The sequence below is a fragment of the Scyliorhinus canicula genome, chromosome 17 (assembly GCF_902713615.1).
Source record: "Scyliorhinus canicula chromosome 17, sScyCan1.1, whole genome shotgun sequence".
NCBI lineage: Eukaryota > Metazoa > Chordata > Chondrichthyes > Carcharhiniformes > Scyliorhinidae > Scyliorhinus > Scyliorhinus canicula.
Window position 1 is genome coordinate 95542512 of NC_052162.1, and position 24916 is coordinate 95567427.

Sequence of the window (24916 nt, forward strand, 5' to 3'; positions counted from 1 at the left end):
GGGGCTGATTCCGAGGGTGGAGGTTGCTGAGTATTCGGCCATAATCATTTCGGACCATGCCCCGCACTGGGTAGACCTTGAGCTGGGGAGGAGAGGGACCAGTACCCGCTCTGGCGCCTGGAGGTGTGACTGCTGGTGGATGAGAAGGTGGGCGGGCGGGTTTGGGGGTGTATCAAGACGTACTTAGAGGCCAATGATAATGGGGAGGTATGGGTGGGGGTGGTTTGGGAGGCATTGAAGGCGGTGATTAGAGGGGAGTTGATTTCCATCCGAGCCCATAGGGAGAGGGGAGAGCAAAGAGAGAGGGAGAGGTTGGTGGGGAGATGGTGAGAGTAGACAGGAGATACGCGGAGGCTACGGAGGAGGGACTGCTGAGGGAGCAACGTAACCTTCAGGCCAAGTTCGACTTACTGACCACCAGAAAGGCGGAAGCTCAGTGGAGGAAGGCATAGGGAACGGTGTATGATTATGGGGAGAAGGCGAGTAGGATGCTGGCGCATCAGCTCCGTAAGCGAGACGCGGCTAGGGAGATTGGTGGAGTGATGAATAGGGGAGGCAATGTGGTGCAAAGGGGGGTGGACATTAATGGGGTCTTCGGGGTCTTTTATGGGGAATTGTACCGGTCCGAGCCCCCGGTGGGGGGGGGGGGGGGGGGGGGGAGGGGGGGCTTTATGGACAGGCTGAGATTTCCGAAGGTGGAGGAGGGACAGGTAGAGGGGCTGGGGGCGCCGATTGAGCTGGAAGAGCTGGTCAAAGGGATAGGCAGCAGGCAGTCGGGGAAGGCACTGGGGCCGGATGGGCTCCCGGTCGAATTTTACAAAATGTACGCAGACCTGCTGGGCCCCCTGTTGGTTAGGACCTTTAACGAGGTAAGGGAGGGGGGGGCTTTGCCCCCGACTATGTCACGGGCGCTGATTTCCTTGATCTGTAAACGGGACAAGGACTCCCTGCAGTGTGGCTCATATAGGCCGATCTCGTTGTTAAATGTAGATGCCAAGCTGTTGGCGAAGATCTTGGCCACAAGGATAGAGGACTGTGTGCCGGGGGTCATTCATGAGGACCAGACGGGGTTTGTGAAGGGAAGGCAGCTGAACACCAATATACGTAGGCTTCTGAATGTTATAATGATGCCGGCGGTAGAAGGGGAGGCGGAGATAGTGGTAGCATTAGACGCGGAGAAGGCCTTTGATAGGGTTGAGTTGGGGTACCTGTGGGAGGTGCTGGAAAGGTTTGGGTTCGGGGAGGGGTTTGTCAGTTGGGTGAGGCTGTTATATGAGGCCCCGATGGCGAGCGTAGCCACGAATAGGAGATTGGAGTACTTTCGGTTGTACCGGGGGACGAGACAGGAGTGTCCCCTGTTCCCCTTGCTCTTTGCGTTGGCAATTGAGCCCCTGGCCATGGCGTTGAGGGAGTCAAGGAATTGGAGGGGTCTGGTGCGGGGTGGGGAGGAGCACCGAGTGTTATTATACACAGATGACTTGTTGCTATATGTGGCGGACCCAATGGGGGGAATGCCGGAGGTGATGAAGATTCTTAGGGAATTTGGGGGCTTTTCTGGGTACAAGCTCAACCTGGGTAAGAGTGAACTGTTCGTCGTGCACCCGGGAAATCAAGAGGAGGGGATTGGTAGGCTCCCACTGAAAAGGGCAGGGAGGAGCTTTCGGTACCTGGGAGTCCAGGTGGCTAGGAGCTGGGGGGCCCTTCACAAACTTAAGCTCGCTAGGCTGGTGGAGCAAATGGAGGAGTTTAAAAGATGGGACATGTTGCCGCTGTCGCTGGCGGGCAGGGTGCAGTCCGTCAAGATGACGGTGCTCCCGAGGTTTTTGTTACTGTTCCAGTGCCTCCCCATCCTTATCCCGAAGGCCTTTTTTAGGAGGGTCAATAGGAGTATTACGGGATTTGTATGGGCGCATGGGACTCCGAGGGTGAGAAGGGTGTTTTTGCAGCGGGGCAGGGATGGGGGGGGGGCTGGCGTTGCCCAACCTCTGTGGGTACTATTGGGCTGCCAACGCAGCGATGGTGCGTTAGTGGGTAATGGTCGGGGCAGGGGCAGCATGGAAGAGGATGGAGATGGCATCCTACGTGGACACGAGCCTGGAGGCGCTGGTAACGGCGCCGTTGCCGCTCCCTCCAACGAGGTATACCACGAGCCCGATGGTGGCGGCTACCCTCAAAATTTGGGGGCAATGGAGACGGCATAGGGGGGAGGTGGGGGGCTCGATGGAGTCCCCGATACGGGGGAACCACCGGTTTGTACCAGGGAGCATCGATGGCAGGTTTCTTGGCTGGCACAGGGTAGATATTAGGAGGTTGAGGGACCTGTTTGTGGATGGGAGGTTTGCGAGCCTGGGTGAGTTAGAGGGGAAGTTTGGGCTCCCCCCGGGGAACATGTTTCGGTACATGCAGGTTAGGGCGTTTGCCAGGCGGCAGGTGGAGGGGTTCCCTCTGCTGCCCCCAGGTGGGGTACAGGACAGGGTGCTCTCGGGGGTGTGGGTTTGAGGGGGGAGGATTTCGGACATGTACCCATGTCATGCAGGAGGTGGATGAGGCCTCGGTGGCGGAGCTGAAGGATAAATGGGAAGAGGAGCTGGGCGAGGAGATTGAGGAGGGGACGGGGGCGGATGCCCTGGAAAGAGTGAATTCCTCCTCTTCCTGTGCGAGGCTTAGCCTTATACAGTTCAAGGTGCTACATGGGGCCCACATGACCGGGACGAGGATGAGTAGGTTTTTCGGGGGCGAAGAGAGGTGTGCTAGGTGCTCGGGGAGCCTAGCGAACCATGCCCATATGTTGTGGGCATGCTCAGCGCTGGAGGAATTTTGGAAGGGGGTAGCAAGAATGATGTCGATGGTGGTAGGATCCAGGGTCAAGCCAGGCTGGGGACTCCCAATTTTTGGGGTTGCAGTGGAGCCGGGAGTGCAGGAGGCGAAAGAGGCCAGGGTTCTGGCTTTTGCGTTGCTAGTAGCCCGGCGGAGGATTTTGCTTCAATGGAAGCATGCGAGGCCCCCAAGCGTGGAGGCCTGGATCAATGATATGGCGGGGTTCATCAAATTGGAGAGGGTGAAATTTGCCCTGAGGGGATCAGTACAGGGGTTCTTTAGGCGGTTGCAGCCTTTCCTTGACTTCCTGGCAGAACGGTAGGAAAACAGGCCGGGAGGAGAGAGGGGGGAGGGGGATTGTTTCGGGGGAGGGGAGAAATGTGTATATGTGTTTATTGAATATGCCGGGTGCTTATCTATTTCTTCTTTTTGTAGTTACTGGGGGGGGGGGGGGGGTGGTTTTGGGGGTTATTGTGTTTTTCTTTTTGTTGTTGTTAATACTGTTTTCTTGTTGTTATTTTCTGTTTTTGATATTTTTTGAAAATCTCAATAAAAATTATTTTATAAAAAAAATTCACACCAACAGGCCAGCTTGAACTGGGTTCTATGGTCAGGGTGTAATACACAGCACAGATAATGCCACTAGCTGTCACCAAATCATGCCACTGCATTTGTGCCTGCTAACTGTGCACTGCTTGCAGCATCCCACTGACTGACTGGAAACACCCCAACTCATTGGCTTCGCCCCCATCTTCCGCGTTTGATTTGTTATTGATGTTCAGGATGTCAGTGTCACTAGCGAGGCTGGCACTTCCATTGCCCATCCCTGATTGCCCTTAGAAGGTGGTGGTGAACCTTCTTTGTAGCAGTTTGATATAACTGAGTTTCTTTTTCTCCTTAAAAAATTTTAAATGCCCAATTAAATTTTTTCACCCCAATTAAAGGGCAATTTAGCATGGCCAAATCACCTACCCTGCACACCTTTTTGGGTTATGGGGGTGAGACCCTCGCAGACACGGGGAGAATAAATTGCATTGACAATCTGACAAGTTCATGGTAATTTTTGCTTGGTGGTCCACTGTTACATGGGCAGTATTAACAGTGCTGTACTGTTAGAGGGACAGTACTGAGGGAGTGCTGCACTGTTAGAGGGACAGTATTGATGGAGTGCTGCACTGTTAGAGGGACAGTACTGAGGGACTGCTGCATTGTTAGAGGGACAGTATTGAGGGACTGCTGCACTGTTAGAGAGTACTGCACTGTCAGAGATCCTATCGTTATTTGAGCTACGGTTAAAAATTGCTTCCCAGATTCCTCAGTTATAACCTTGCTGATGCGAATGACAGTGACTGAGGAAATTGATCACATTCTGTTTAGTTGAATTTGATAATACAACATGTGTAACTTACCGAAACTTGCTATTTCCAGCTTGTAAAAGAATGGCTTTATCTTTGCAAGAGCACTTATTCCCGAGACACAAATGTTCAAGTCCATTTGATCATCGAACTGATCATGTTGAAGGCGGCAGCCAGCATCCAACCTGCCATCTTTTGATATGTAACTGGTACAGTTCTGAATGAACTCTATTTCGCCTTGCCTATGTGATCATAAAGCATATTTAGTCTGCGTTTATAGATAAACCAAGTGAATTTATCCTCACCGTTTAAAGACTCAATACTACGTTACCAGTAGCTGAACTTGTAGACTGTGTCAGATGGTATTTCACTTCCCTTGTCCCAAGTGCAGTTTATGTATTCAAAGTTGTAGTGAATACATTCAAAGTTTCTGACAGCAGTACCTGCATCACCTACGAAAGGGAAGAAACAGAAAGTACGTCAAGGAGACGAACATCACAGAGAAGAAATATAACATAATAGGGAATTAGAACAAAATTACAGGCCACCCCAAGACTCTCTCTTTCTCATGCTTTCTTTGCAAGGTACATATCAAATGTACATAGACAAACATCATCTAACTCATGCATCTTGTAAACATCTTGGGTGACACGACAGCACAGTGGTTTGCACTGTTGCTTCACAACACCAGTTGCTTCACAGCGCCAGTCGTGTGGCGACTAGGGGGTTTTCACAGTTAACTTAATTGCAGTGTTAATGTAAGCTTACTTCATAGAATCATAGAATTTACAGGGCAGAAGGAGGCCATTCGGCCCATCGAGTCAGCAACGGCTCCTAGAAAGAGCACCCTACCCAAGGTTAACACCTCCACCCTAACCCCATAACCCAGTAACCCCACCCATCACTAAGGGCAATTTGGACACTAAGGGAAATTTAGCACGGCCAATCCACCTAACCTGCACATCTTTGGACTGTGGGAGGAAACCGGAGCACCCGGAGGAAACCCACGCACACACGGGGAGAACGTGCAGACTCCGCACAGACAGTGACCCAAGCCGGAATCGAACCTTGGACCCTGGAGCTGTGAAGCGATTGTGCTATCCCCAATGCTGCCGTGCTGCCCTTACTTATAACACTAATAAAGGCTATTATTAAACAGTAGCGAACCATGCTACAAGCGCAAAATGAGCTTAGAAAAAAACAATGTTAGTTGTGTCACTCTGGGTCTTTTCCAACCTGCAGCCTGAAATCTGCAAGTAATTCACAAATTTCTAATTGGCCTCAGAAATTTGCAAGCAGCTAAAATTATTTGTTCTCTCACAGGGTCCAGATTATTAGTTAAAACCAAACCCCCAGGCTCATCATGAGCAGGAGGCTGGGGAAGGCAAAGATCTTCATTCCAATGTAGGGGGCTATTTTGCTGAATTGAAATCGGAACAAGGGGCATGCCACGTTACTAAATCTAATGAGTAATGGACCAGATTTGGTTGAGAGCCTAACAGTTAGTGTTCATTGATCCAAGAGCGATCAACAGGGCTCTTGAAAGGGAGAAATGTGAAACCGCTGCTGCGATTCTCGATTTAGTTCTTATTCTGGTGATGTTCTTCAGCTTCACTTCCCCTTGGGGATCCTCTTTCAAACTTGGATACACACGCCATTTGACTTAAAATTGTTGTGACGGAGGATGAGCTAATCCTCATTCAAAGTTACTTAATTCACCTAATCTGCCACTAAATTCCCCCTCTACTGTTTGATTTTAGCTGCTGATTGCGAATGATTTATTATGCAAAATATGACTGAATTATTGGAATTAGGCTGTACAATATTTCTTTTTACTTTAGATACCAGAGCGATGTGAATTTAAGATTTCTGATCCACCCTATCTTTAGATTACCCAATTATTTTTCCAATTAAGGGGCAATTTAGTGTGGCCAATCCACCTACTCTGCACATTTTTGGGTTGTGGGGGCGAAACCCACGCAGACACGGGGAGAATGTGCAAACTCCACACGGGCAGTGACCCAGAGCCGGGATCGAACCTGGGACCTCAGCGCCGTGAGGCAGCTGTGCTAACCACTAGGCCACTGTGCTGCCCCTACACCCTATCTTTAGACATTGACTTTGGTGATGGCATCATCGTATCAGCGTGTTCAATGTACGAGATGTTCAAAAATGAACGTACAAAAATTTAGAGATTAATCTACTCCGAAGTTGCCTTGATATTTAAAAGATTGCCCCAAACAAAAAGCAAGAGGTGATCCGGTAGCATTAACAAACAAAGCACCAGAGAGAAAAGGCATTACTGTGCAATTCTCTGAGTGTTAAAAGTGGTTAATATCTTAATTGTCGAGAAGAATTCATTTGATCTTCAAACGTGCCTGGTTGTGCTTCAAAGAGAAACCAACTATTTAATGGGGCCACAATTCTAAAGACTCTGTTTAGAATTTAGAACATTACAGCGCAGAACAGGTCCTTCGGCCCTCGATGTTGCGCCGACCTGTGAAACCAATCTAAAGCCCATCTACACTATTCCATTATCATCCATATACTTATCCATCATGGATCATTCCATTTTGAGGTAGCCAAGTGTGCCATGTTATGTTTCATCAGGGACCTGGTCAGGAGCTTATGTAACCAACAGAATCTCAGATGTCTTATGGTTTCTGAACAATTTCACTTGGAATTTCCCTTTGGGTTCTTGCAAACAGCCACTGATACTTCAGCGGAAAATTGTGTCTGGAGATTCTGTCGAACTTCCTCAAAGATATGGCGGTTAATTGAGAGCTCCCACGGAAGCACTGAGCCTTTATGAATTAAGTCAAGTATTGCGTGGCTAGCCACTGTTATGCCTTGGGTGTTTGCATACATTTTAAATGTAAATAATTCCATCGTCTGGAAGTGTGGCATTCATCGCTTTTTGGAATGGACGGGAGAAGATTGTGGGTAGATTACAAACCTCCGGTGTAGAATAACCACTATTGTGGAACACTGTCGCATTACAGATTTAAGGAAATACCGAGGAGAGGGCAATGTAAATTGAATGCTACAACATCAATGGGCCTGTAGGAACAGATGTGGGTTTAGATACACAAAACTTAAGAAGTTTCAGGATGAGCTGAGATGCCTGCTTAAAAAACATGCAAGGTCCGGACCGTAATACATAGAGGCCCAGAGAACAAAAGTAACTAAGTTATGCTAAATCTTCATAACTCACTAGTTATGCCTCAACTGGAGTATCGTGTTCAATTTTGGCACCGCACTTTAGAAAGAATCTCAAGGCCTGGAGCAGAGGTGATTTACCAGCAGGGAATATTAAGAGGAATATTAACACTATGTGGAAAGGTTAGAGAAGTTTATATTGCTTTCCTTAGAACGGGGGGGTGGGGGTGGTGCGGTCTTGGGTATATTGGGTCGAGATATTTAAGATGACAAACGTCTTTGAGAGAGTAATTAAGGAGAAATCAAGGAGGACTGGCAGCAGTACACAAACATAAGCAGCGGAATTCTCCGTCGGCGGGATCCTCTGTACTCACGCGGCGGGGTTCCCAATGGTGTGGGGTGGCCACAATGGGAAATTCCATTGGCCGGTTGCTGGAACGGAGGATTCCACTGTCTGCGAGGGCATGCCGCGCACAAAAACGCGCTGGCGGACCGGTTAATTCCACTGAAGGGTATTGGTTAAATAAAATGAAAGGGGGGGGGGGGGGGGGGGGGGGGGGGGGGAGGGGGGGGGGGGGATAAGTATAAAACTTTTAAGCCGTACATTGTTCTGATCTTGAAACCACTGCCTGAAAGGTTGGTCAAAATAGATTCATCTTATCAAGAGGAAATTGGATAAATAATTGAAAAGGGAAAAAAGAAGAGTATGTGGAAACGGTAAGCGAGTGGGACATAATGGGCAGGCCTCACAAGTCTTATTGAATTCTTTGAGGAGGTGACCAAGCACGTGACTGAAGGTAAAGCAGTGGATGTGGTGTCCATGGATTTTAGTAAGCCATGGTCGGCTTATGCAGAAAGTAAGGAGGCATGGGATAGTGGGAAATTTGGCCAGTTGGATAACAAACTGGCTAACCGATTGGGCAGCACGGTAGCATAGCTGTTAGCACAAATGCTTCACAGCTCCAGGGTCCCAGGTTCGATTCCCGGCTTGGGTCACTGTCTGTGTGGAGTCTGCACGTTCTCCCCGTGTGTGCGTGGGTTTCCTCCGGGTGCTCCGGTTTCCTCCCACAATCCAAAGATGTGCAGGTTAGGTGGATTGGCCATGCTAAATTTCCCTTAGTGTCCAAATTGCCCTTAATGTTCGGTGGGGTTACTGGGTTATGGGAATAGGGTGGAGGTAGTGTGCTCTATCCAAGAGCCGGTGCAGACTCGATGGGCCGAATGGCCTCCGAATGGCACTGTAAATTCTATGAAATAAGTCAGAGAGTGGTGGTGGATGGCAAATATTCAGCCTGGAGCCTAGTTACCAGTGGTGTACCGCAGGGATCAGTTCTGGGTCCTCTGCTGTTTGTGATTTTCATTAATGACTTGGATGAGGGAGTTGAAGGGTAAATCTGCAGACGATACGAAGATTGGTGGAGTTGTGGATAGTGAGGAGGGTGTTGTCGGATACAAAGAGACATAGATAGGATGCAGAGCTGGGCTGAGAAGTGGCAGATGGAGTTTAACCCTGAAAAGTGCGAGGTTGTCCGTTTTTGAAGGACAAATATGAATGCGGAATACAGGGTTAACGGTTAAAGGGTTTTGGCAATGTGGAGGAGCAGAGAGATCTTGGGGTCTATGTTCATAGATCTTTGAAAGTTGCCACTCAAGTGGATAGAGCTGTGAAGAAGGCCTATGGTGTGCTAGCGTTCATGAGGAGAGGGATTGAATTTAAGAGCCGTGAGGCCTTAGTAAGGCCACATTTGGAGTACTGTGTACAGTTCTGGTCGCCTCATTTTAGGAAGGATGTGGAAGCTTTGGAAAAGGTGCAAAGGAGATTTACCAGGATGTTGCCTGGAATGGAGAGTAGGTCTTATGAGGAAAGGTTGAGGGGGCTCGGCCTTTTCCCATTAGAACGGAGAAGGATGAGGGGCGACTTGATAGAGGTTTATAAGATGATCAGGGGAATAGGTAGAGTAGACAGTCAGATACTTTTTCCCCGGGTGGAACAAACCCATTACAAGGGGACATAAATTTAAGTTGAATGGTGGAAGATATAGGGGGGATGTCAGAGGTAGGTTCTTTACCCAGAGAGTAGTGGGGGCATGGAATGCACTGCCTGTGGAAGTAGTTGAGTCGGAAACATTAGGGACCTTCAAGCAGCTATTGGATAGGTACATGGATTACGGTAGAATGATGGTGTGTAGATTAATTTGTTCTTAATCTAGGACAAAAATTCGGCACAACATCGTGGGCCGAAGGGCCTGTTCTGTGCTGTATTTTTCTATGTTCTATGTCTTTTAAACAGCCAGTGTAATGGCCCAAATGGTCTCCTTCTGTGCTGTAAGATAACAAGGAACTCAACTTTCAGTTACCAGTAGACTCAAGGTGCTTCTGCAAACTGCCTCTTTGGCACCCGTTCATGGGGTTTGGGCGAATTCCAGCATTGTATCAGTGCTGTAACAGACTAATCTCACAGTAAGAAATGGCCTAGGGACAAAACCCATGAAGTTTTTATGGTTATCAAGAGGAAGTCAACGAAGACAGGGGAGGCCCCATTGGTTTGGAAGCAAGCCACTGGCAATATCATCGATTTGTTGTAAAAGCCCATCTGGTTCGCATTTGCCTTTCAGGGATGGAAGTACCTGGCCCAGCCTCCATGTAACTTCAGACCCACAGCAAAGCGGTTGAACCTGAATTGCCACCCGAAATGGCCTCACAGACCACGCAGCTCAAGAACCATTAGGGTTGGGCAACTAATGCTGACCTTGTCAGTGGTGCCCATATCCCATGAAAGAGGCCTCAGTTTAAACGTCTCATCTAAAAGACAGCATTCCCAACGGTGTAGCATTCCCTCAGTACTCCACTGGCAATGGCAGGCTGGATTACGATGCATCTAAGTCTCGAGACCTCCTGATTCAGAGACATGAACGCTGCACACCGACCCGCAGCTGACGCTACATTGTACAATATGGTGAACTTGGAGTTCAAGACAACCTTCAAGGTTTCACTTGAGAAGCAGCTGCACAATCTAAGGCAGTGGGTATCTACAGTATAACATAAGAGGTGGATAAGAGAGAAGCCAAAAGTACTCGGTCAGAATGCTGGGGTAAGGAGTATCCTCAGTAAGACCCAACAACTGTGGCTTTAATGCTTCTGATCTACATTATCATGGTGGATTTAAGTACAACTTGAATTTATGTAGCACCCTGAATATAGTAAACTGTCCTCAAAAACTTCACGGAAGCATAGTCAGACTAAACTTGACAAATGAATCACACAAATCAGGTATGAGCACAGATGACTAAAAAGCACCAGAAGTCAGAGTTAGAAGTTTTAAAGAATATTGTAGAGAAAGAGTAGGAATTTTAGAGAGGGAATTCCAGAGCTTAGGGTCAAGACAGCCAAGGGCTAGTGGGGGAGTGATCAAAATCAGAAAATCCTCAGAAGCCTAAATGAGTGGCGTGTATATATCGGATTTTGTTTGGGGGCGGGGGGAGAGATCACAGAGAGAGGGAGGGGTGAGACCACAGAGGGATCTGAAAACAGGTATGCTTTCAAAACCAAGACCCTGCTTAAAATGGAGCCAGTTTAGGTGAACAAGAGCAGGGGTGGGTGATAGGAACTAGGTGCGAGTTAAGACACGGGCAGTGGAGTTTCGGAAGACCTCAAGTTTAAGGAGGGCAGAATGTGGGAGACCAGTGAGGAGTGTGTTTGAATAATCAGGCCCAGAAGTAACCAAGGAAGGAATGAGGGTTTCAGCAGCACATAAGCCAGAACAGGGATGCAGGTGGGCCATGTTACACAGGTGTAAATAAGTGACCTAGTGATGACACAAATATGTGGTCAGAAGCTCACCTCGAGGTCAAACGTGATACCAAGATTTCATAGAACAGTACAGCACAGAACAGGCCCTTCGGCCCTCAATGTTGTGCCGAGCCATGATCACCCCACTTAAACCCACGTAACCCGCAACCCAACAATCCCCCCATTAACCTTACACTACAGGCAATTTAGCATGGCCAATCCACCTAACCCGCGCATCTTTGGACTGTGGGAGGAAACCGGAGCACCCGGAGGAAACCCACGCACACACGGGGAGGACGTGCAGACTCCACACAGACAGTGACCCAGCCGGGAATCGAACCTGGGACCCTGGAGCTGTGAAGCATTGATGCTAACCACCATGCTACCGTGAGGCCCCAAAGATTGTGGATAATATGGGTTCAATCTCAGATTGTTGCCAAGCAGATGGATGAAGTAAGGAGGAGGCTAAGGTACAGAATTTAATCATATAATTTCTGCTCATTAAGTACTGGATGTTCGATGAGAAGTCTGATAATTTAGCAACAGTGCAGGAGTGAAGAAAGGTGATGGTGAGGTAGAGTTGGATGTGCTTTAGTATGATAATGCTGTGGTGTAGAGGCAGGAGACCAAGGCATGATAGAATGGTAACGGTGCGGGAGCAAAAGAGAAGTCATTGTCAGTGATTCCCTGGGAACAATTAGATAAGAATGGGACCAGCTGAGAGTAATTCCACCCAGATGAATGACAGTGGGCGAGGATGATGTCGACAACCATGTTAAAGGCTGCAGACCGGTTGAGCTGGATGAGGGATAATTTACCTATGTCACAAGAATCCTTTCACCACTGTGACGGGGCACAGATCTGATTGGAGGGGCCCAAACATGAAGTTCTGGGAAAGATAGGTGGGAAGTTGGGAGGCCCAAAGACTTTGGAGAGGAAAGGGAGGTTGGAGATGGTTCAGTAACTGTAAGGGCAGTGGGAACAATTGTTGTTTTTTGTAAAGTGGCCTGTAGCGAGTGAGAGAGCCATTAACAATACTGGTCAACATGGAGAGCAGGAGGGGATGTTTAGCGGGAATAGGATTGGTGAATTAAGGTGTGGGTCTCATGTATAAGCAGTGCTTGGAGTGGGCATGAGGGAAACAGGAGAGAAACTAGAGAAATGTGTGAGTTCAGGGCTAGGGCAGTGTGATGATATGATCTGCATACTCGTCTGCCATTGGGCCAGAATGTCGGCTTACCATTGGCCCTGGTCGGTCATGTGCCTCTCGACCGATTGGCCGAGAGGCTGAGTTAACCACGCCTCTATTAACGAGGTATAAATGCTCAAACACCTGACGATCGTCCCTTTCCACTGTAGACGATCAGGGCAGGAGGGACATTTAGAGTAAGTTTGACATATTAGCTAGGGGAAGGAGAGAACACAGTAGAGGTAGCCTGATCTCAATCTTTGTAGGAAAGAAGTCCATGAGCTCCTCACATTTATTTCTGGAGGTGAGGGTTCTGCAGCTGGGATTGTCTTTCAAGGACAATCTTGGAGCAGTGAGCAGTTTTAGCAGACGAGAGCAGGATCGGATAGTGATTTATTTATTCTGGCCAGTTCTGGGGACAGAAAGCAAAACCACTTTTCATCCTTATCCTTTCAGGTCTGTAATCCATGGATTCAAGCGAGCAGAGATGAGGGCTGTAGCAAGGGGAGGTGGTGGCCTAATGGTTAATGTCACTGGGCTCGTAATCCAGAGTCCCAGAGTGCGTACTGCAGACATGTTCAAATCCTGCCATAGTAGCTGTTGGAATTTAAATTAAATTAACGGATCTGGAGTTTAAGAAAATGATTAGTCTCCGTAATAGTAAGCCTGACAACCACCATCAGCAACAAATTATCTGGTTCACTAATATCCTGTAGGGAAGGAAATCTGCCATCATTACCTGGCCTGGCCTATGTGTGACTCCAGATCCATAACAATGTGGTTGACTTATAACTGCCCTCTGAAATGGCCCAGCAAGTCCAAAGATGTGCAGGTTAAGTGGGGTAATGGGGATAGGGCAGGGGATGGGCCTAGGTAGGGTGCACTTGGTAGGGTCGGTGCAGACTCAATGGGCCAAATGGCCTCCTTATGCACTCTCGGCCTCCTTATGTACTCTCGGGATTCTAAGGATTCTATGAAATCATTCAGTTCAAGGGCAATTAGGGTTGGACAACAAATTCTGGCCTTGTCACTGACCCAGATCCCATGAAGCAATAAAAAACATAGATACACATAAAGAAACATACGAGAAATACAGAATAGAATCCAAGTCTGCACCGACCCTCTGACAGATCCCACTCCCCCATTTTATGCCCGTAATCCCATAACCCTATCTGCACATCTTTGAACACTAAGGGACAATTTACATTAGCCAATCCACCTAACCTGCACATCTTTGGACTGTGGGAGAGAACCGGAGCACCCAAAGGAAACCCACACAGACACGGGAAGAATGTGCAAACTCTACATAGACAGTCACCCGAGGCTGGAATCGAACCCGGGTCCCTGGTGCTGTGAGGCAGCAGTGCTAACCACTGTGCCACTGTGCAACCTCATTCCAATGATATGTTAATATAAGTCCATCTCGGACCACTTTAGAAACCGGTTTGTGTAATTTATGTGCCTCAGAGATGCTAACTATTTGCAGATGAATTTTACAACTTTGTGCTGAATGTTGTGCCGAACATGAAATATTGCTTTACCTTCTGCTGGAGGGATATATAACTCAGTCCAGTTGCTTTGTTGACAGACACAGCTCTTAGTCTTCGTTAATGCCTTCACTCTGAAAGTGATGCCTCGCTGAAGAAACACCTCATCTTTACGGGTCAAATACGGATTTATTTTTATTTGCTAAATAAACAACATATCAACAGGTTTTATAACATCAGACCAAGTCAATTCAAACCTTCCAATAACAATCAGAAACTGCACAAACACCGGCTCACATCACATCTAGAGTACTGTATCCAGTTCTGGTCATGGACACACCTGGAGTACTGGAACCAGTTCTGGTCAGGACATACCTGGAGTACTGTATCCAGTTTTAGTCAGGACATACCTGGAGTACTGGATCCAGTTTTAGTCAGGACATACCTGGAGTACTGGATCTAGTTTTAGTCAGGACACGCCTGGAGTACTGGATCTAGTTTTAGTCAGGACATACCTGGAGTACTGGATCCAGTTTTAGTCAGGACATACCTGGAGTACTGGATCCAGTTTTAGTCAGGACACGCCTGGAGTACTGGATCTAGCTTTAGTCAGGACATACCTGGAGTACTGGATCCAGTTTTAGTCAGGACATACCTGGAATACTGGATCCAGTTTTAGTCAGGACATACCTGGAGTACTGGATCCAGTTTTAGTCAGGACACGCCTGGAGTACTGGATCTAGTTTTAGTCAGGACACACCTGGAGTACTGGATCTAGCTTTAGTCAGGACACGCCTGGAGTACTGGATCCAGTTTTAGTCAGGACACACCTGGAGTACTGGATCTAGTTTTAGTCAGGACACACCTGGAGTACTGGATCTAGCTTTAGTCAGGACACGCCTGGAGTACTGGATCCAGTTTTAGTCAGGACACGCCTGGAATACTGGATCTAGTTTTAGTCAGGATACACCTGGAGTACTGGATCAATTTCTGGTGAGGGCACACTTGGATAAACTGAGTCAAGTTCTATTTACACCAGGTGTATTGGGTTTATTGCTGGTCAGACCGCACTAAAAATACTGGATCTAGTGCTGGTAAGACAGCACCTGGAATACTGGGTTCAGTTCGGACTCGACCGCACCTGAAGTACTAGCTTCCTACAGTGCAGAAAGAGGCCATTTGGCCCATCAAGTCTGCACCGACCCTCTGACAGAGCCCACTCCCCCATCTTATGTCCGGAGTCCCATAACTCCATCTACAGTAACAGTAACAATCATCTTGTTAAAGCGATGGTCAGTTTAGACAATTACCCTCATTAATCAGGATAAACCTGCAAGTGCATCACTCTGTTTAGGAAGCAGGCGATTTTTCAGGAAGGGCCCGGATTTGTAATCAAGAGTTTCATTTGGTGGAACAGTAACAACTGTGAAACTATCAATAACAAAGTAGGGAACTTTTTTTGGTCTGTAGAAAAATTATGAAGTACAAATCTCACTCAAATTCATGATATATAGAGGCGCTGGATAGTCACAGACCTGAAACTTCAACTCTTTTTCACAGAAACTGCCAGGTCTGCTGAATATTTCCAGCAATTTCTCATCTCATTTCCTGTACGGAGATGTATTATTTAATGTGGAAATGTATGGATTGGCGGATAGGAGGGGTACAAAATCTGGGTAAGGGGTGTGTGTTGGGACAGAGATTTAAGATTGGACGATTGAGCCGAGCTCAGAACTGAACCACTTTTGTGCCCTCTGATGAAACGTGCACGATTTAGTCACACCTGGGGGTTAGCACAGTTGCTCCACAGCTCCAGGGTTCCAGGTTCGATTCCCGGCTTGGGTCACTGTCTGTGAGGAGTTTGCACTTACTCCCCGTGTCTGCGTGGGTTTCCTCCGGGTGCTCCGGTTTCCTCCCACAGTCCAAAGATGTGCAGGTTAGGTGGATTGACCATGCTAAATTGCCCTTAGTGTCCAAAAAAGGTTAGGTGGGGTTATTGGGTAGGGTTACTGTTGGTGAAGGTGTGGGCTTGGGTAGGGTGCTCTTTCCAAGGACCGGTACAGACTCGATGGACCAAATGGCCTCCTTCTGCACTGTAAATTCTATGATCTATGATTCGGCTGTTAGATCTGTATTTCACTGATGAACAAATAAATCTGTGTATTTTAAAAAATTCATTCATGGGATGTGGGCATCACTGGCTGGGTCAGCATTTGTTGCCCATCTCCAATTTCCCTTGAACTGAGTTTGCTGGGCTGTTTCAGAGGGCTTTTATGGGTCAGCCACTTTGCTGTAGGTCTGGAGTCACTTGTAGGCCAGATCAGGTGAGGATGGCCGATTTCTTTCCCTTAAAAGGACATGAGTGAGCCAAATGGGTTGGACGGCAATCAACAATGGTTTCATGGCCATCATTTGACTTTTAATTCCAGATTTTCTGTTTTATTGAATTCAGATTTCACCATCTGTCATGGTGGGATTTGAACGCTGGTCACCAGAACGTTACCCTGCGTCCCTGGATAATGAATCCAGTGGCACTCCAATTTGGCAACACCAGTGGGTACAGGTCTAGGGTTGTGAAAGTTAAAGAGGGCAATCAGAAGAACTTATTTTCAAAGAAGAGTCTGGACCTGAAATGATAATTCTGTTCCTTTCTACACAGATGCTGCCAGGCCTGCTGGGTTTTTCCAGCATTTCCCGTTTTTATTTCAGATCTCCAGCATTCGCAGTATTTTGCTTTGATCACAGAAGAATTTCTTTATTTGGAGTGCGGTTTGGATGCCAGGTTGAGAGCGAGGCATCATGTTCCTTCAGGAGCAGCTGCGAGACTCTCTGGTGGGACGTTATCTAATTGGTATGGGGAGCTTCATCATCGAAATCCACTATGTGAATACCCAACTGAGATAACATTCACTGTACACCTTGAAACAAATAAACAGACATTCACAGTGTAGAAAGTCATCAAAAGTGGTTCTGCAGAATGATAGGTCAGTTACAGAGAATGCCAGAGCGATGAAGACGTTCTGAGGAGAGTGAAGAGGGAAGATTGTTCGCCAATATCATCAAGCAAAGACAACAAGGATAGACTGGCCATGTCCTCATGCACGAGGGACTTGGTGAAGGAGGTGACTGAAGGAAGATTAGAGGTGCACCAAGTGAGGGAAAGAAAATGACGATGGTAGACAAGTTGCCACCGAAAATGGGAGACATTGAGATGATGGTAGACAAGCAGCAACTGAATTGGAAGGTGCAAGTCTGAGAGGAGAAAGGAAGAGAGAACCGCTCCTTAGATAGATCACTGTTGGTACTACACACCACACACCAGGAAAGAGGGGCAATGAACATTTGAACTTACCTCCCAGACAGCACCATCGTACTTAAATGAGCTTTCAAACTTGATGGAATCGTTTGTGAAATCTTTGAGATTACTCGGTGCTTCCCAGGCCCAGATGGAGTAAGTTAAACCAATCTCCCTCAGAGTCAAGTTGACCGGAGGCGGGAGAGTCACTGCAATGCAATCACAATCAGCACTGAGTATTTCCCCTTTAAATCAGCAGCAGACACAGAAGTAGCAATCAGAGGATCGCAGCCAGCAGCAGAGCTGAATGATCTATGAGCTTCCTTTGGGAGTGGTATCCACAGTGACACGGCTCTGGGCCAGTTAAGACATTGGGAGAGGCAGGTTGAGAGATACCAGGCTGGCTCAGTGGCAACACACATGCATCCAGAGACAACAGTAATTAACCAGAGGCCATGTCAGGTGACTGATTATTTGCCCCATCTGCATTAGTCTGAGGAATAGTAGGGGTATTCTGACTGGTGACCTCACCAATATTTATCCCTCAATCAGAATCGTGGTTAAAAAGTAGTGATTATGAATTCTCGAGTCCTGGAAAACCACACGTGCAGGAAGTAGCAATAGCTTGAGCAGCTCTGGCTCTGAGGCTCGGGGCTTGAGCTGTACATGGAATAACAGCAGGGCATCCAAGAGCTGAGAAACCCTGTGGATAGCTTGCTCGGTGGGGTCACCCTACAGCCTGAGGGTGTGCAGGCAGAGAGGAGATAAGTGACAGCCCATCATGGAGGATCCGGCCGGTAGCGCAGGAATCCCCTGAGTGCATGTCACTCTCTAACCAGTCTTCCGCCTTGCTTAGGTGAGAGTTACAGCGCATCTGAGGGGAGCAGCCAGTGGAAAGCCGGCTGTACCACAGCCTGAGAAAGCTGGGGAAAGCGGGAAAATTGGGAAAGCAATGATGATAGTGGGCTCGATATTTAATAATAATAATCTTTATTAGTGTCGCAAGTAAGCTTACATCAACACAGCAATGAAGTTACTGTGAAAGACCCTTAATCGCCACACTATGCCGCCTGTTCGGGTACCCAGAGGGAGAATTCAGAATTCAGCTAACAATCATGTATTTTGGGACCTGTATGAGGAAACCGGAGTGCCCAAAGGAAACTCAGGCAGACACGGGGAGAACATGCAGACTTCGCACAGACAGTGACCCAAGCCGGGAATCAAACGCGGGTCCCTGGCGCTGTGAAACAACCTTGCTAACTGATGTGCTACCTTCCACCCTAATGGAAGAGACAGCCATTTCTGCAGCCTCATATGTAATTCTAGGATGCTGTGTTGCCTCCCTGGTGCTGGAGATCAAGGATGTCACTGAGCACCTAATGAGCACTCTGAGGGGGGAAAAAGTGAGCGGTCAAAGGTCAAGGTCCATCTCTGTACCAATTACATCAGTAGAAAGAGGGATGAGGTCCTGTCAGCAGAGTTTGGGGAGGTAAAGAGCAAGAGGATTACACCCGTTGCCACTTGCCATTGGGCGCAGAAAATTGAAAGGATGGAGAAAATGACTGCATGGCTGGAAAGGTGGCGCAAATAATAATAACCTTTATTATTGTCACAAGCAGGCTTACATTAACACTGCAATGAAGTTCCTGTGAAAAGCCCCTGGTCGCCACACTCTGGCTTCTGTTCAGGTACATGGAGGGAGAATTCAGAATGTCCAACTCACCTAACAAGCACATCTGTCGGGACTTGTAGGAGGAAACCGGAGCACCCGGAGGAAACCCACGGCGACACGGGGAGAACGTGCAGACTCTGCACAGGCAGTGACCCAAGCCGGGAATCGAACCCGCAAACCTGGACCTGTGAAGCAGCAGTGTTAACCACTGTGCTACCTTGCCACCCCCCTTTAGATTCTTTACACTCAGGTAGGATGTGAAGGGTTTGGAGAGGGTGCGGAAAATATCCACTGGAATGGTTCGCAGTCACTTGGATACGTGGCGTTATACTCTTCAGAGAAATGAAGGTCGAGAGGAGGTTTGACAGAAGTGTTCAAAGTCACGATGGATTGAAACAGAGTAGACAGTGAATAATGGAAATGTCAAAAACCAGAGGGCGACAGTGTAAGGTGATTGGCAAAAGAACCAATGGTGACATGAGGATAAACCTTTTTATGCAAGAGATCAGGGTTTTGAATCACACTGGCTGAGGATGTGTTAAAGGGTGATAGAATAGGGCCTTACAAAGTGGAGTTGGATAAGCAGCTGAAGGCCAAAGGGAAAGGGTCGGGGACTGGGACTAGCTGAACTGCAGAACACCTATATGGACTCGATGGACTGAATGGCCTCCTCCAGTATTGCGACCATTCTATCATTCCATTTGGTCATGGTCACTTGCTGTTTTGGGGCTTTGCTGAGTGTAAATTGGTTCCTGTGGCTCCTTGCGTTAGAAATGAATGCGCAATATGGTTGGGGGGAAAAGGGGGGGGGGGGAGAAGGGGGATTGGTGTCTGATGCCTTGACAGATGCTATATAAGTTTAATTTCTTCTTCACCATGTGCATGACATCATTATTTATCCTGTACACATTTAAATTCCTCAACAATGTTCACAGATCAATGTGCATCTTGTGCTTTCAGTAATGTGGTTTCTGAGCCTCCATATGAATTGCTTTGTTCTTTTAAAATGTATTTTATTCAAAACATGTGTAAAAAGCAGTAGATACACAACAACAACACTTGAATTGTGCCAGGGATGAAGAACTTTAATCATGTGGAGAAGCTGAAGTTGTTCACCCGAGAGCAGAAAAGGCTCGTCGGAGATTTAATAGAATTGTTCAGAGTGATGCAATTGATGTAGCAGAAATTGTTTCCGCTGTCAGGAGGTTCAATAACCAGAGAAGACAAACGCAAAGTGTTGGCAAAAACAGCAGGGGTAGATGAAGAGTTTTTTTTAATAATGCAGTGAGTCGTTATGATCTGTAAAGAAAATGGTGGAAACAATTTCAATAGTAACGCACAAAATGGAATGTGAATAAAGAAAAAAAACAGGGAAATGACACAGGAGTTAGAACGATTTGAAGAATAGTAGGAAAATGTTGAGGAGGGGGAGGAAGAAAAGGTCAGAAGGGTAGCAGCATTGATGTGAGGCAGTGTTACAGCACGAGAAGACAGAGGGCAGAATGTTACCGCCCCTGTCTGTCAAAGTAATGGACCTTTGTACGTCTCACCGCATTTATAGCCCTCACCTCAATATGGCCATAAAATTCCGCCCAAGATGTTAAACAGAGAAGTGAGCCAAATTTTCTCGATAATACGTGTTATAGGTTGCAGAAAAAGAGTGGAATTTGTACTCAACTCAGCAAGAGATCGTATAGTAATAATAATAATCTTTATTAGTGTCACAAGACGGCTTAAATTAATACTGGAATGAAGTTACTGTGAAAATCCCCTAGTCGCCACACTTCAGTACCTGCTCGGGTTCACAGAGGGAGAATTCAGAATGTAAAATTCACCTAACAGCATGTCTTTCGGGACTTGTGGGAGGAAACAGGAGCACCTGGAGGAAACCCACGCAAACATGGGGACAAAGTGCGCACTCCGCAAAGACAGTGACCCAAGCTGGGAATCAAATCCGGGTCCCTGGTGCTGTGAAGCAACAGTGGTAATGACTGTGCTACCATGCCGCCCAAAAGGATAGTCGAACAGTAAGAATGATGTGATCTTTATAGGAACACGTGATAATGATATTTTAAACTGAATATCAATCCCTACATTCAACTGCTTGATTAAAAGAAAATTTAGAGTACCCAACTTATTTTTTCCAATTAAGGGGCAATTTAACGTGGCCAATCCACCTACCCTACACATCTTGGGGTTGTCGGCGTGAAACCCACACAAACACGGGGAGAATGTGAAAACTCCACACAGACAGTGACCCAGAGAACTGCTTGATTTCTAAGCTAACTTCCAACCAAACAATAGTGAACATCCAAATGAAGAATCCAACCTTCCATGTAGACTTTTCCCATACTCGTATACCTCCCATGATTTTTGTCATATTTATTAGGAAGGTAGAGATGGGAAGAAGATGGAGATGGATTGGTAAGTGAAAAGATCTTTTATTTTTTCCTTTACTGTCAAGATTTCGAGTTCTGTGAAACATTAGATTTGCCTTGCAGGTTCTCCCCATGTTTGCGTGGGTTTCCTCCAGGTGCTCCGGTTTCCTCCCACAGTCCAAAGATGTGCGGGATAGGTGGATTGGCCATGATAAATTGCCCTTATTGACCAAAAAAAAAGGTTCGAGGGGGGTTACTGGGTTATGGGGATAGGGTGGAAATGAGGGCTTAAGTGGGTCGGTGCAGACTCGATGGGCCGAATGGCCTCCTTCTGCACTGTATGTTTTATGTCTATGTCTAAGTTGTGCATTAGCAGGAGATTTATAATTATTTTATGTATTCAAAAGAAGATTGAGAAGAGGAAGTGGCATGGTGGTATTGTCGCAGGACTAGTAATCCAGAGACCCAGGGTAATTCTCTGGGGACCCCGGTTAAAATCCCACCAAATTCAACATGAATCTTAAAAGTCTAATGATAACCATGAAACCATTGTTGATTGTCCTAAAAAAAAACATTTGGTTCACTACTGCCCTTTAGGGAAGGAAACCTGTCATCCTTACCTAGTCTGGCCTAAATGTGCCTTCAGACCCAGAGCAACGGTAAACAGCGCCAGGGTCCTGGGTTCGATTCCCAGCTTGGGTCACTGTCAGTGCGGAGTCTGCACATTCGCCCTGTGTCTGCGTGGGTTTCCACCAGTTGCTCCAGTTTCCTCCCACAAGGCCTGAAAGACGTTGTTCACTTAGGTGAAATGGACATTCTGAATTCTCCCCCTGTATACCCAAACAGGCGCCGGAATGTGACGACTAGGGGGTTTCCACAGTAACTTCATTGCAGTGTTAATGTTATCCTACTTGTGACGATAAAAAGATTATTATTTTTTTAAAAAGATTATCAAGTGGTTGATTCTTAATTGCCAAGGGCAGCACGGTAACACAAGTGGATAGCACTGCGGCTTCACAGCGCCAGGTTCGATTCCCCACTGGGTTACTGTCTGTGCGGAGTCTGCACATCTTCCCCGTGGCTGCTTGGGTTTCCTCTGGGTGCTCCGGTTTCCTCCCACAGTACAATGACGTGCAGGTTAGGTGGATTGGCCATGATCAATTGCCCTTAGTGGCCCAAAAGGTAGGGAGGGGTTATTGGGTTACAGGGATAGGGTGAGGGCTTAAGTGGGTCGGTGCAGACTCGATGGGCCGAATGGCCTCCTTCTGCACTGTATGTTCTATGTTCATGCCCTCGGGAATGAGCAATAAATGCCAGCCCAGCCAGTGACACCCAAATTCCATAAATAAAAAAGAAAGCTCTTGCATTTATAGAGCCTCTTTCAAGATCTCAGGCTATCCCGAAAGCAATTCTTCAGCCAATGAAGTACTTCTGAATTGAAATATCGGAAGATTATGGTGAATAAAAGCTTTTTTTTTCTTTCCAATGTGTTCAGGGTAACTGTCATACATCATTCATTGGTTCCTCGAAAATGTGGTGTTATCACAGAATACCTACTGAGCAGAAGGAGGCCATTTGGCCCATCGAGTCAGCACCGACTCTCTGAAAGAGCACCCCACCCAGGTTGGGTGCACAATTCAAGCCTTCTAATATAACAATGGGAGATATCATTTTTTTTTTTGCGTGGTCTGCCTGATTGCAACGTCGACGTTAAAATGGGTGTGGTGCACACTGTTCCAATCTATATAAGGTGTTGTTCATAGGGGTCACTATAGGACGGTGCAACCTGGCTCTCGGCACCGGTAAAACTCAGCTGCTTCCTTTCGGTCTGAGGCTCAAAACCACCTCATATGATTGCCGGCTCACCTCTCCCCAAACAGCAAATTCTCACAGGCTCAGCATTATACGGGTTCAGACATGCAAGCGATGTTAACGTGAGGCAGTGACAATGCGAATGCAGGGTATTAATTGAAGAGCAAATGTTAGTGTGAAATGATGTGTGTGGGATGACACTAAGTAAGGGTTTCCGGCAATATGCTGTCCCCTGCCCCTGCCCCTGCCCCCCCCCCCCCCCTCCCCCCTCCCCTTACCATTGCAAAGGAAGAAACAGATGGCTTGATGCGGCAGGAATTGTACGAGTCGGGGCAGAAGCGTTGCGGAGTGGTTAGCACTGCTACCTCACGGCACTGAGGACCAGGGTTCGATAACCGGAACCGGGTCACTATCTGTTTGGAGTTTGCACATTCTCCCCGTGTCTACGTGGGTCTCACCCCCACAACCCAAAAACGATGTGCAGGAGAGGTGGCTTGGCCATGCCAAATTGCCCCTTATTTGGAAAAATTCAAATCTAATTTTTTTTATTTTTTAAATTGTGCAAGTCAGCAACCGGAATTAGAGGAACAGTCAAAAGGAATACCAGCAATCTCATTCCATAGGTGGAAATCAGAAATGGGAACAAATGCATACAGCTGAAAAAAAGAGAGCAAATTTTAGTTAGGCAAAGGGATGAATTGGAAGAGAACAGCAGCAATCGAAATCAGAGAGCAACAATGTGAACTGGGGCATGGTAGCACAGTGGTTAGCACTGTTGCTTCACAGTGCCAGGTTCGATTCCTGGCTTGGGCCACGGACTGCGCGGAGTCTGCACGTTCTCCCTGTGTCTGTGTGGGTTTCTTCCGGGTGCTCCGGTTTCCTCCCACAAGTCCCAAAAGACGTGCTGTTAGGTGAACTGGACATTCTGAAATCTCCCTCAGTGAACCCGAACAGGTGCCGGATTGTGGCAACTAGGGGCTTTTCACAGTAACTTCATTGCAGTGTTAATGTAAGCCTACTTGTGACAATAATAAAGATTATTATTATTATTTAAAGAGCAGAAGAAATAATCACAAATCTCATGTGTTACAGTTCGGAAAAAAGGTGTTGAAAGTATGCTTGCACATCTGAATTGGGGGATACAATTGAAATTAATACATGGAATAGCTTGTGTTCAGCGAGTAGGCAATGAAATGAATACAAGGGCAAACATTACTAGAAAACCACAAAAGGGAGCTTACAAAAGCTGGGAGAAAGCGTGAGAGAAACAATAACTAAACAAACAGAGGGTATTAAAATGGCTTTCTGTCGGCATGTTAGTCGGCAAAGGATGGCCATAGTCCAGCTAAGTTTGGCGAGAGATGAAGGAGGCAGGTTTATAGTGGGTAGTGAAAGGAATGGGAGAGACAACCGGGGCTATCAGAGGCATCTAAGATAAGTGTAGAAAGGTTTGTGATGCTCTGTGTTGAAAAGGAAATGGTTTGTGAATAACTGTTTGAAGAAACGTCATGCAAGAAAATGCAATTTGTTTTCTACGGGTAGCTGTGATTTTGAGGAAGCTAACGCAAAGCATTCGATAAAGGAAGAGACTTATAACAGGGATAATAGAACATAGATTTAAAGGAAATGTGGTGACACAGGGAGAGTGGGCACAAACAGTAGATGTTCCAGCAATGCTGTCTGACTGGTAAATGCCGGGAGTTTCCATTGGCACCACTGTTGTTTATTATGTTGAATGAGTGAATAAAATCAAAGTTTGCTGATGATAGCAAATTGTACCATAAAAGACGACATGAAATGAAATGAAAATCGCTTATTGTCACAATTAGGCTTCAAATGAAGCCCCTAGTCGCCACATTCTGGTGCCTGTTCGAGGAGGCTGGTACTGGAATTGAACCGTGCTGCTGGGCTGCCTTGGTCTGCTTTCAAAGCCAGTGATTTAGCCCTGTGCTAAATACATGGA

General features: G+C 47.0%; 1 protein-coding gene across 2 annotated transcripts in view; it reads right to left on the reverse strand.

The window, feature by feature from the left end:
* The window catches only part of LOC119951968 (interleukin-13 receptor subunit alpha-1-like), a 57772-nt gene that overhangs the window by 21208 nt on the left and 11648 nt on the right, over positions 1 to 24916 (reverse strand). For both annotated transcript variants that reach the window (XM_038775389.1, XM_038775390.1), the window contains 4 exons: positions 17149 to 17300; positions 13851 to 13998; positions 4504 to 4624; positions 4227 to 4414 (listed from right to left, as the gene is read on the reverse strand). In XM_038775389.1, the coding sequence (XP_038631317.1) occupies positions 4227 to 4414; positions 4504 to 4624; positions 13851 to 13998; positions 17149 to 17300 (609 nt within the window). The remainder of the gene's footprint in view (positions 1 to 4226; positions 4415 to 4503; positions 4625 to 13850; positions 13999 to 17148; positions 17301 to 24916) is intronic.